Source organism: Neophocaena asiaeorientalis, unplaced genomic scaffold, assembly GCF_003031525.2.
Source record: "Neophocaena asiaeorientalis asiaeorientalis breed wild unplaced genomic scaffold, Neophocaena_asiaeorientalis_V1.1 scaffold114, whole genome shotgun sequence".
Classification (NCBI taxonomy): domain Eukaryota; kingdom Metazoa; phylum Chordata; class Mammalia; order Artiodactyla; family Phocoenidae; genus Neophocaena; species Neophocaena asiaeorientalis.
In genome coordinates this window covers 7,055,992-7,067,548 of record NW_020173116.1, presented here as the reverse complement: position 1 = coordinate 7,067,548, position 11,557 = coordinate 7,055,992, and the positions used below count along the sequence as shown (strand labels likewise).

At 44.8% G+C, this 11,557-nt stretch overlaps 1 protein-coding gene across 2 annotated transcripts; it reads right to left on the bottom strand.

The window, feature by feature from the left end:
• Positions 1–1,871: 1,871 nt before the first annotated feature.
• ZNF892 (zinc finger protein 892) lies at positions 1,872–6,183 on the bottom strand. Of its 2 annotated transcripts, none has more exons than XM_024743777.1 (3): positions 5,949–6,183; positions 5,354–5,440; positions 1,872–3,151 (listed from the first exon to the last, which is right to left on the bottom strand). In XM_024743777.1, exons 1-3 carry the CDS (start codon positions 6,181–6,183, stop codon positions 1,872–1,874), a joined length of 1,602 nt encoding a protein of 533 aa, XP_024599545.1. The 2 variants fall into 2 exon arrangements, with proteins under 2 accessions (XP_024599545.1, XP_024599544.1); XM_024743776.1 differs by having other exon boundaries at positions 1,872–3,139.
• Between the last annotated feature and the right edge of the window lie 5,374 nt (positions 6,184–11,557).

Sequence of the window (11,557 nt, the reverse complement as noted above, 5' to 3'; positions counted from 1 at the left end):
CAGGTTCACAGCTGGACATGAATTTTGCCTCAGGATGAATGATACTTCAAGTCTCACCCATATCTCATTTATGTGATATTTAGGTGAGACTTTGAACTTGACTTTAGAGTTGATGCTGCAATAAGTTAAGACTTTGGGGGTTGTTGGGAGGGAGTGGATATATTTTTGCATGTGAAAACATGAATTTGGGGGGCCAGGGACTGAAATGCTATGGACTGAATTGTATCCCACCAAAATTCATATGTTGAAGTGCTAACTTCCAATGAGACTGTATTTGGAGATAGGGTTTTTCAGAGTAAATTAAGGCTACATGAGGTCATAAGGCTGGATTCCTAATCGGACAGGACTGGTGGTTTTACAAAAGGAAGAGAGCAAGCGTTTTTTTTCTCTCCTTCTATGCTCAGGCACCAAGAAAAGGCCATATGAGGACACAGTAAGAAGGCAGCCATCTGCAAGCCAGGAAGAGAGCCCTCATCAGAGACCAAGGCCAACACCTTGATCTTGGACTTCCAGCCTCCGAAACTGTGAGAAATTAATTTCTGTTGTTTGAGTCACCCAAGCTATGGCACTTTGCTATGGCAACCCATGCAGACTAAGATAAAAACGTACCAAAAAGTAAGTAAACAGAGTCTCAGGAACCTGTGAGACTACAGATCTAACATTTGTTAGAAGGGGTGGGGGTGGAGGCTGAAGATGTATTCAAAGAAATGGTGGCTGAGAATCCCCCAAATCTGGCAAAAGACACACACCTACAGCCTCAAGAAGCACAGAAAGCAGGATAAACTGAAAGAAATGCACACTAAGACATCACAGTCGAACTTGTAACCACTAAAAACACAGTACTCAAAATGTTTGCAAAAATAATCTTCAAAGTTTCAGTGAAAAAAAAACAAATATAAAGATATCACCTGCCTCTATTTAAGAGTAAAATGATGAAAGGTGTTTCTAGTGTTTTCAAGTTGTTTACCACCTAATATGCCGCGTCAGTTCAGGTCTACAGGTCAATTAAACGATGGGAAAAAGCCTAGGGTACAAACTACATACAACTGAGGCAAATTTTTATAAATATGCACATTCTCAGGTAACTCACCTTAAAACAGACTGAAAGCATCAGAGGTCCCTTCTGTAATCTCCCTTTCTAGGCTGTCAGCCTTGACCCTTGGAGTTGTGATTCTTAGTAGGTAACTTCTCAATGAACATTGTCTAAAAGACCAAAAGTGCAGAAGTGGACTTGCCAGGCCAATATTCCTTGGCTTCAAGATGGAAATTTTGTGACTAACTAACAAGCCTGATATTTTTCCTGGTTCTTGGTACTCATTTGAGTAGTTATCTCAATCAACATTTGAGTTCATCCCCCAGCTCTTTTTGTCTATACTTTCTATCCACCTCCTAAGTGCTCTGGTATTTAAGACCAAGGACAACGTCCCTTCCACCACCACTCTCAACCCCGTACAGGTTCATTGTGAATTGCCAACCTCTTATTTCCACCCTTGCAATTTGCCTAAAAGGACCATTTATCCCTTCAAAACTTCATCTCCTTAGCATTATGAGACCACCTACCCCAGCCAAGATGGCTTCTTTCCATCATGGCACACCCTATTTCTCTCGCAAGGATTTGGTAGCTTACATACACATTAGGGTGTTGGAAATAATTTCCCTCTCTCCCCAGGGAAATACACAACTTCCTCTGTTACTTAAAAAAATGTAAAACCCTTCTTTCACACTCTAAATAAGCTATGTCCCATATCAACAATGACTTCTCAATTAGATCTTTTTTTTGTAACACAGTCTTAAATTCCTTTGTAGCCCTCACGGCATGTATAGTAATTGTTCAATAAATATGTTCTGAACATACTACATGTACAGGACCTTTAACCAGTATGAATTCTCTTTTGCTGGCCAAAGGCTGAATGCTCACTAAAGGCTTTTCCATATTCCTTGGTTTTCCCTCCAGAATGAGTTTTCTGATGTTGAGAAAGGGATGAACTCTGGCTGAAAGCTTTTCCACATTCCTTACACTTATAAGGTTTTTCTCCAGTGTGAGTTTTCTGATGCTTTGTAAGAGATGAGCTCTGGCTGAAAGCTTTTCCACAATCCTTACACTTGTAAGGTTTCTCTCCAGTGTGTGTTCTCTGATGACGAATAAGGGCTGAGCGGTCACTGAAGGCTTTGGCACAATCATTGCATTTGTAGGGTTTCTCCCCAGTGTGAGTTCTCTGGTGTTGAGTCAGGGCTGAACAGTAGCCAAAGGCTTTCCCACATTCATTACACTCATAAGGCCTCTCCCCAGTATGAGTTCTCTGGTGCTGAATAAGGCCTGAACGATCACTAAAAGCTTTCCTACATTCATTACACTTATAGGGTTTTTCTCCAGTGTGAATGACCTGATGCTGGGTAAGGAATGTGCTTTGGCTGAAGGCCTTTCCACATTCATTACACTCATAAGGTTTCTCTCCAGTATGAATTCGCTGATGTTGAGTGAGGTATGAACTCTGATTAAAGGCCTTCCCACACGCATTGCATTCATAGGGTTTCTCCCCAGTATGGATTATATGATGCCGAATAAGGGCTGAGCGGTGACTGAAGGCTTTCCCACATTCGTGACATTTGTAAGGTTTCTCTCCCGTATGAATTCTCTGGTGTAGAGTAAGGTGTATGCTCTGACTAAAGGCTTTACCACATTCATTACATTCGTAGGGTTTTTCTCCTGTGTGAATTCTCTGATGTAAGACAAAAGCTGAGTAGTAACTAAAGGCCTTTTCACACTCATTACACTTCCAAGGCTTCTTTTCTGCACAAATTTTCTCATGTTTCATTAGATCTGAATTTTGTTTCAAGTTCTTTTTAAATGAATCACAATTGTGTCGTCGCTCTCCTTGCTGCTGAACAAGGAATGTCCTCCGACTAAAATTTCTTCCAAATCCATCACACTGGTAACTTCTCTCCCCAGAAGGTTTCTTCTGAGGGACAACCTCTTGTATTAAATGTTTCTCATGGTTTTCCTGCTGACTCTCTAAAGAATCCTCACATTCACTGGAACTTTCCTTTGGAAATCTCTCTATTAACACCCCAGTGTTAACAGGGGCTAAATCTTCTTCAGAAATGTCCTGCTCTGGAGTTAGCTCCTTGCATTCCAGTCCTGTATCCCAGTGTGAAAGAAACAAAAATACAATGTATCATTTCCTACACTGAGAGAAAAATAATTGCTGTGGTAGGAAAATAATGAAACAAACAAAAAATGCTTACAGGGGACAGAGGAACTTGTAAGATCTCAAAAATAGCCCTGCAACCTTGAGAGAGCATGAGAAAAGAAAGATGACAGGGCAAAGCAGTGCTCAACATTCCTGTATCCAGCAGGGGAGGAAATGAGAAAGAATAACAGAACAAGACTAAACAGAGGTGATGGGGGAAATAGCAGATAAGAAACAGGGTCTGGTGGAGACTGGACTGGGATCAGAAAATGATGGTCTCCCATGGATTGCCCACTGTCACCACCTCACCAGAGCATCATGCCCTGAGAATGTCCATCAATAGCTGATCTTACCACCAATCTTTTCTTGTTCCAATATGTCCCAATCACTGCTGGCAGACTAACCTTTTAAAAGCATACCTCTTACACAAAAATCTCTGTTGGTTCCACTGTCTCAAGGTGAGACACAAATCCTAGCAGCTAGCATTCAAGGTAGTTCAGATCTACAAATTCAATTAGTAATTAAAAAGCAACTGATCATCTCTGATCGCGCCACACCGAACAAATTGGAAACAGCAAAACAGAACCAACCTTTACAAAAAAATAAGTAGTGTGTGGGGCGGGGAAGGTCAAATCCCCACATGCTCAGATTGGTCCCCAACCTGTCAGGACACCTGTCCCCAAATTCCAGGCTTCTTAGGAAGAGTTTGGGGGAAAAACCTGCACTGTTAGCAATTTTTAAATATTCTAGGCTTAAATGGTCATTACTATCCATTCCAACCATGACTCTACATGAAATAAATCAATACGATATAACTTTCTCAATGACGTATCATAATCAAGGAAGTGGCTAGGATTGTAAGGATAAATAGGTAGAAACAGCTTAAAGGCAAGTGGACTTTTAGCTAAGGGAGTGGAAGAACTGAAGCCCCAAACATTTGCAGAAAACACATGGTTAGCGGAGGATAGTCAGAGACTTGCCTGTCTCGTGTTAAGGGTTCAAGTTGAACAGAGAAGATAAAATGACTAGGCAGGTAGGTCTTGAAGGCAGGTAGAGGAATAGAGAACTGGCAGAGTAAACAACTCACTGTGGGAAATCTGGCAGTATTATGCTGCCTAATTAGACAAGGATAAGAAATTATAATTAAAAGCTAAAGAAAGTATAATTAGCTGGTAGTCTATTGCAGTATCCAGTTTGATAAAAGTGATAGGCTCAAATCCATGACATCTTTCAAAAGAAAAGTTAGCAGGACTTAATCATTAGCTATCATTTGCTTAGCACATAGCCATGTACTGTTCTAAGCATTCCCTTGGATTATTTCATTTGATCCTCACAACAACCCTATGAGTTAAGTGCTATCATTACCCACATTTTACAGTTGGGAAATTTGAGTCACAGAAAGAATAATCAATCTGTTAAAGCTCACAGAGCTAGTAAGTAGTTCAGATTGGCTTTGAACCCAGGAAGAGTGGTTCCAAAGTCTGCACTCTTAACCACTATGCTATGCTACCTCCACTTAGAGAAGAAGGCAAGGGACGACTCAGAGATCAATTTATAGTCATTGTTCTGAGACAAAAAGTCATGTTATCCTGCAGAGATAAAATAACATATATGAAAAAACCTGGGGCTTCCCTGGTGGCGCAGTGGTTGGGAGTCCGCCTGCTGATGCAGGGTACACGGGTTCGTGCCCCGGTCCGGGAGGATCCCACATGTCGCAGAGCGGCTGGGCCTGTGAGCCATGGCCACTGAGCCTGCACATCCGGAGCCTGTGCTCCACAACGGGAGAGGCTACAACAGTGAGAGGCCCACGTAACGCAAAAAAAATATATATAAATAAATAAATAAAATAAAAAACCTGGTTTAGAGTCTTGCACCCAAACAAATTATTAACAAACATTAAAATGTTGACTTCATTTCACCTTATTTGGGAAAAAGAATTGGTTTGAAAGGGTGGAAAGTACTGACTTTCTAAAAAATAAAATTATGGCTCTATAACAGGTCAGCATACACAGAGCTGGAGTATGGCCCAGGAGAAAGGCACTTCACTTCAAGCTTTCCATGGGTCTAGTGAAATCTGGAAAGGCTCCTCCACAAGCATTGCAAAGATGCTTTTCCCACTGACCATCTGGGTTTTACGTTCACTGTTTCCAAAAATCACTCACCTGGACTAGTTGCTTTTGAGACTTCTCTCTCCAGCTCCTCCCCACACTCTAACTGAGAGATTACATCAGGCTTGGAAATTGGAAGCCCTGTTTGTGGGGAAAGAAAAAGGAGTCTGGTAAAGAGCTCAGTGTTAGCTCCTTGGTCGTTAGAAAAGACAGTCAGTATAAGAGAGAGAAAGGTCGGTTCTGGATTATCTCCCTCAACAGTGCTCAGAAGAAGGTAGGAAGATTGACATGGGGTCTATTTGAGTTCAGAATAATTGAATCACTTGTTTTTACCTCTCCCTATTAAAAGAATAAGCACCCTTCTCTTAAGAGGTGTTTTTATTAGAACTTTGTCTCAACATCCTTGGTCAGGGAGTAGGGAAGAAGGACGCTACCGCCTAGGCAATTACGATATAAAGGTGTCCACTTCTGACTCCAGAAGGTTTAAACTTATATCCAGAAACAAAAAGAAGAAATTGCCTGCATCAGACTTTACAAAGGGATTAAGAATCTTTGAATCTAAGAACGTCAGAGCTCCTAGGAACTGAGGAAGCAAAGGTACCACACTGGGTAAATTCCCACACTGGGTGGGGGCCGGGGTGATGCTTACCCAGCAAGACCAGATTCCTATGCTTCTCAGGCACATCTCCTTGAGGAGTGTTCAGCTGCCCCCACTGGGTGAGAGCCTCAGCCATATCCCTGATCATCGACTCCTGAAAAACCGAACACATCAAGTGCTCACCAAGGGACATCCTTCCAGAAGCCTCTGGGAAGGACTCAAATAGACGGCATAAGAGGAGAAAGACAGGAAGGACATGAAGGTTAGACAAAACGACCTCTACCATCCCTTCCAATACTAAGATTCTCTGGTGTATCTGGAGTCACAGACTCGCTCCTTACCTCCACGCATCAGAATCGCATGTAACCTGCAAGTGGGAAAGAACACCTGCAGGGTAAAATCTGAAGGTACCAAGTTACTAGTTTACGTGGTGAAAAGTTAAATTATAGAACTACAGAAATCCTTACTATTTAGATATGGGAAAGTGGAGAAAATATAATTATGAATTAAGTATTTTCTTTATGGTATGTTTTTAAAATACAAGAGATTCAAGAAATATGAATTATTTTTCTCTCTTGTGTTCCTTTGAGAATAAAATCAGTCCAATATATTTTCTAAAAATTAAGGTGTTTGCTACACATGCCACAGTATATAGATTTGTAAAACAGTATTTCAAGGGCTTCCCTGGTGGCGCAGTGGTTGAGCGTCTGCCTGCCAATGCAGGGGACACGGGTTCGTGGCCCGGTCCGGGAAGATCCCACATGCCGCGGAGCGGCTGGGCCCGTGAGCCATGGCCGCTGAACCTGCGCGTCCAGAGCCTGTGCTCCTCAGCGGGAGAGGCCACAGCAGTGAGAGGCCCGTGTACCGCAAAAACAAACAAACAAACCAGATTTCAAGCCCAAATTATCAGAGTTCCGAAAGTGTTCTTGCCATTTCTCCCCAGTCAGTCTGACCACTCTCCCCCCACCTCCACCATCTCCTCTCTACCCCATCATACACTGCTTCTCCTGCATTCTCTGTGCTCCAGCTGCCGGCTGCCCTTTGGCTGCCTGAAATGTACGTCATACTCCCTCCCTTCTGCCCCTTTACACATACTGCTTTCTGTCCCTGAATGTTCTCCCCTTTCCCCATCCTTTCAGCTATTTAAATCCTACTCACACTTCGGATCTCAGCTCAGGGGTTACCTCCTCAGGGAAGCCTTCCCTGATTCTCTGGGTGGTAGCACCATGTTCCTTCCCTCCTCTTGGATTATGCACACAGCAAGGGGACTTTGTGATTAACGTCTGTCTGTCCCATTAGAAGCTAACCTCGAAGAGAGCAGAGGCCAGGTTTAATTTTTCCCAGAGAAGCAACCCTAGTCTTTGGCACAGAGCAGGAACACGGTGAATATTTGTCAAAGAATTAAAAGAAGGTGAAACACTTGAACAAGAATTAATAGAAACAAGAATTAAGTTTAAATGGGGTGTTCTATAAAAGTGTGCCTGGGAACAGAGGTGGGACGGGAACAGAAGTGTTTCAAACATTGAAAACATTACAGGAGTGTTTACTTTACCTTACCTTGACCTAGATGACAGGCACAAAGTTTAGACCGTCTACTAAAATGTAGGGAGAGTGCGCAGGGTGGGTAATGCTCCTTTGAATCTAGAGCTGAATCTGTTTACTGCTGATAAAACAAATGTCTAATAATTTTTCTAACTCTATTAAAAATTTTTTCTATACAACTTCAATGTAATGGAGTCACATTGAAACAGACCAGTCCCTGGGATGCTAGCAAATGAACGAGTCATGGCTTTCTTTGAAACACCGCTTTTGCCATAGCCCCTGAATATATATGTATATACATATATACATGTTATATGTATACACACACACGTATATATGTGTACATATCCTCCAAAACCAACTGGTAAAATAATTCACATAATGACACAAAGTTAAGAGAACTTACTTTGAAAATCCCTTGCTCAAAATAATTTAAATCTTTTTCTAACACTTGAACTATGAAATAACTTCCCTTCTTATTTAAGTTACGGTCCCTTAAGGCCACATGCCTCAGGACTGCTCAACACAAGCCATGTAATTTGTACAGTCTCTTTTCTTTACAAACAACGCAGCAGTAACAGACTACCTAGCAGTTCCTTTCAGACTTTAGCTCTGAGAAAACCTCAGCAATCAAACTCATTTAAGGAGCTGCTGCTCAGCGTGAGTATGCGGGGGGGCTTGAGGGCACAGGTAGACCAATCACACTGTGCTTGAGGGCATAGGTAGACCACATCTACTGTCCAGCAGATGCTACTGACTCTCTCTCCTCTTCCCTCTGAAAGAGATCTACCAATTCAGATCAGAATCAGTACTGGTGTTTCTTCCTAGCGTTTTGCATGCACTGTTAGCACCTGGATGCTGTGAGGCAGGTCTGAGCTTGACAGGCAGTCCCGATGCCTTTACCACGGGGTCTGCCATTCTCCCAGTATCCTAGACCAGATCCTACAGAAGTATCTTGACTAATCTTCTCTCTCCAATCATTCACGGCATGTTTCGTCTTGCTGGGCCTCTAAAAACTTTCATGGGGCCTCCTCTGCCTTTGGAATAAGATCCTGTGTGGATTTTTCCTGTGGTCTGGCTACAACACGCCTCCACTTCCCTCATCACACTCCAGCTCAGTCCACAGTGACACACATTCTCCCTGAAGACCTCTGACTCTCTCATCACTTGGAGACTTTTCTCAAAGCTGTTCTCTCTCTTGGAATATTCCTATATTCTATTTTCCAACTACCTACTCTCTCTTGTCTTCCAAAATGCAGCTTTCATCCCAGCATTTTACCCCCAAATACTCTAGGGGATGGAAAACCTCTTCTAAGGCCTTTTATGACTTGTCTGTACTAGTAATTTCTCTATTAAAAAAATATATATATATATATTTCTTCTTGCTGTTTAACTATTTTATTTATCTGTATCTTATTTCCTCAGTAAACTTCACAAGGCAGAGGCAACTGGCTTTTATTCCTTTGCATCTCGCCAGGAGGCCAATTACAGCACTGAAGAGCTTGTAAGTGTGCATCTAGCACTAAGTGGATAGAGAAGTGATGCCAGGAGGGAAAGTTCTGTCCATGTGAGGAGCATTTACTATCAGGTTCACTGCTCATTATTTTATTAGGATGAAGCCAGCGGTCTAGGGACCACAGCTGAGCAAGTCCATAACAATGCTAGAAACCATATTCATGTTCTGAGAACAGAAAAAAAAGAAGAAATTTAAACCCACCTGGTATGCAGGGGTCAGCAGCACAGAGGTCAGGCCATTTTCTTTTGGGTTTCCAGCATGGGGAAGGTCTGAATTCTCAGAAAGTGACCCTAGAAGTGGAAATGGGAGCCCCAGTGATTACTCTTGCTTGCAGTACACTCACAGAAACTGCCACACACAACTACTTGTCACCTGAGAAGAGTCAACACAGGGAACCAAGGGACAATCCCACAACATCTCTTATACAAGACAGCCATGACCATGGCTGCCTCAGGTTCCTCCTATGCTCCTCTACCCTTAAACTCCAGTAGAACTCTGCTACGAGATCCTGGACACTTAAATACATATTTCCATTTCTCATCTGCTGAGTATCGTCAAAATAATCTCAAAGTCTCGGTGTGTCAATCCGTGCCTCAATGAGTCACTCCTGCTCTATTCCAGGCTCACAGGATGAAAGACTAGTTAAATTCTTTTTGAACATTGGCTTTTCATATACAAAACTGGCTTTCTCAGAAGAGCAATGGGCCTGTGGGGAAAAAAATCCAAGTACTCTAAATAAATCTTGTGACTTCTCGAATCCTCACTTTCCCCATCTGCCAAATGGGTCTATTTGATAGTCTCCTTCCTCCATAACCGCCTTACGAGGTTCCTGTGAGAACAAAAGAAAGTCATTATCAAAAGCCAAATTGTCAGATATGGTGATTTGGGGGGGGGTGGCAAAGGAGGTATACATCATCCTAAAGACCAGCAGGACAATGTAGGTAGCGGGCTCCCCTTAAACCCCAACATGAGACCAGCTGGTAGGAATGGGCTCTCTCCCAGAGAAGATGTGATGCTTGTCCTTCCAGAGCTTGCCCCAGCCAGAGGGCAGCCTTTCTCCTTTTTTCTCTCCAGCAGGCGGCATCCTTCTGAAATTCTCACCTCTGTCCTTAGGCTCCATGGCGACTTCCTCCCCGCCGGCGCAAGTGACGACCGTGGGAAAATGGCGCGACGAACGCACTAGGGGCCGGGGTCCACAGCTCTAGTCCACCCCGAGGCCCGGGAACACGCGCGCGACCCTACAGCTGGGCAGCCCGGTGTCCTCCACCCGGAGGCCCTCCACCGCCCTCCTTCCGGCCACTCAGACTCCGAAGGACACGCGCTCAGCCCTCTTGGAGCCCAAGCTCGACCTCGCGAACAACGCTGTGGAGGCCCGGCTCGCGACAAAGGTATCTAGGAACCGGCCGGGCCGAGTCGCGCCAGACCGAACTCGCTAATGAACTACAACTCCCAGAATCCTCCGCAGCGCGCGGCGGCGCGTCACCGGAGGACGCTTCCCAGAGGACCCCGCGGGACCACCTTTGCCCCCGGCCCTGCATCTCTGCGGTGGCGCGCGGCCGTGCCGGGTGTTTAGGAGCGCTCGGCCTCTCGGAGAGCTCTTTCCTGGACGCTCCAGGGGCCGCCCCTTCCTCAGTGTGTACTCTGGGCTCCAACCCCGGAGGACGTGTTCGGCCGCGCCAAACCCCGCCTCGAGAGGGAAATTCACTCCCAGCCAACTGTAACTGGCAGAGGGCGGCGCCCCGCTACCCACCCAGGATTCCTCCCTGGCTGCTCTGCTCCCTCGGAGGGAAGGCGCCCGCGTTCCAAGGATGTTCACCCCACCACGTCGCTTCCCCTGTACTGCGCCTCCACGACCCACTGTCGGGGGGCAGAGATTACCTCAAGTAACCAGGGATGTTTATTCCATGCAACACCTCGAAATACTGAAAAGCAGAATCTCAGTCCCGGAAAGCACCTCAGTCCGGTCCCCAAGAAGCTATTAGTTAATAGTTGATACCGCTGACCTTAAGGTGCCTGGAACATGAAAGTCTTTCAAACTCCCAAGGAGCTCTAGGAAACGTCAGCTGGGAGTGGGGTTATCTTCAGGCTGGTGCATGTTCTCACCTTCCTTCCCACAATAAAGTGGCCAATTTTCTATCCAGCTCAAGTTCCCAAGAATGAAAATCAAAGTACCTAACTGTCCCTGCTTGGGTATAAACCACAACGTCTGTTTGTCCTTTCTCTAATAGAATCCCCAACTTTTAGCTAGGCTTAAGGCTGCCTGGAGTAAAAATGACATTCCTCATCATCCCTGCCTCTTGCCGGGGGGGATGAGAGCAAAGTGATTCTTTTTTTTTTTTGCAGTACGCGGGCGTCTCAGTGTTGTGGCCTCTCCTGTTGCAGAGCACAGGCTCCGGATGCGCAGGCTCAGCAGCCATGGCTCACGGGCCCAGCCGCTCGGCGGCATGTGGGATCTTCCCGGATCGGGGCACGAACCCGTGTCCCCTGCATCGGCAGGCGGACTCTCAACCACTGCGCCACCAGGGAAGCCCCCTCACTGTTTTATATTTACAGTTTTGGAGTGTCCATTGCCAGCACCCATTCATGCTTTGCCATTCTAATA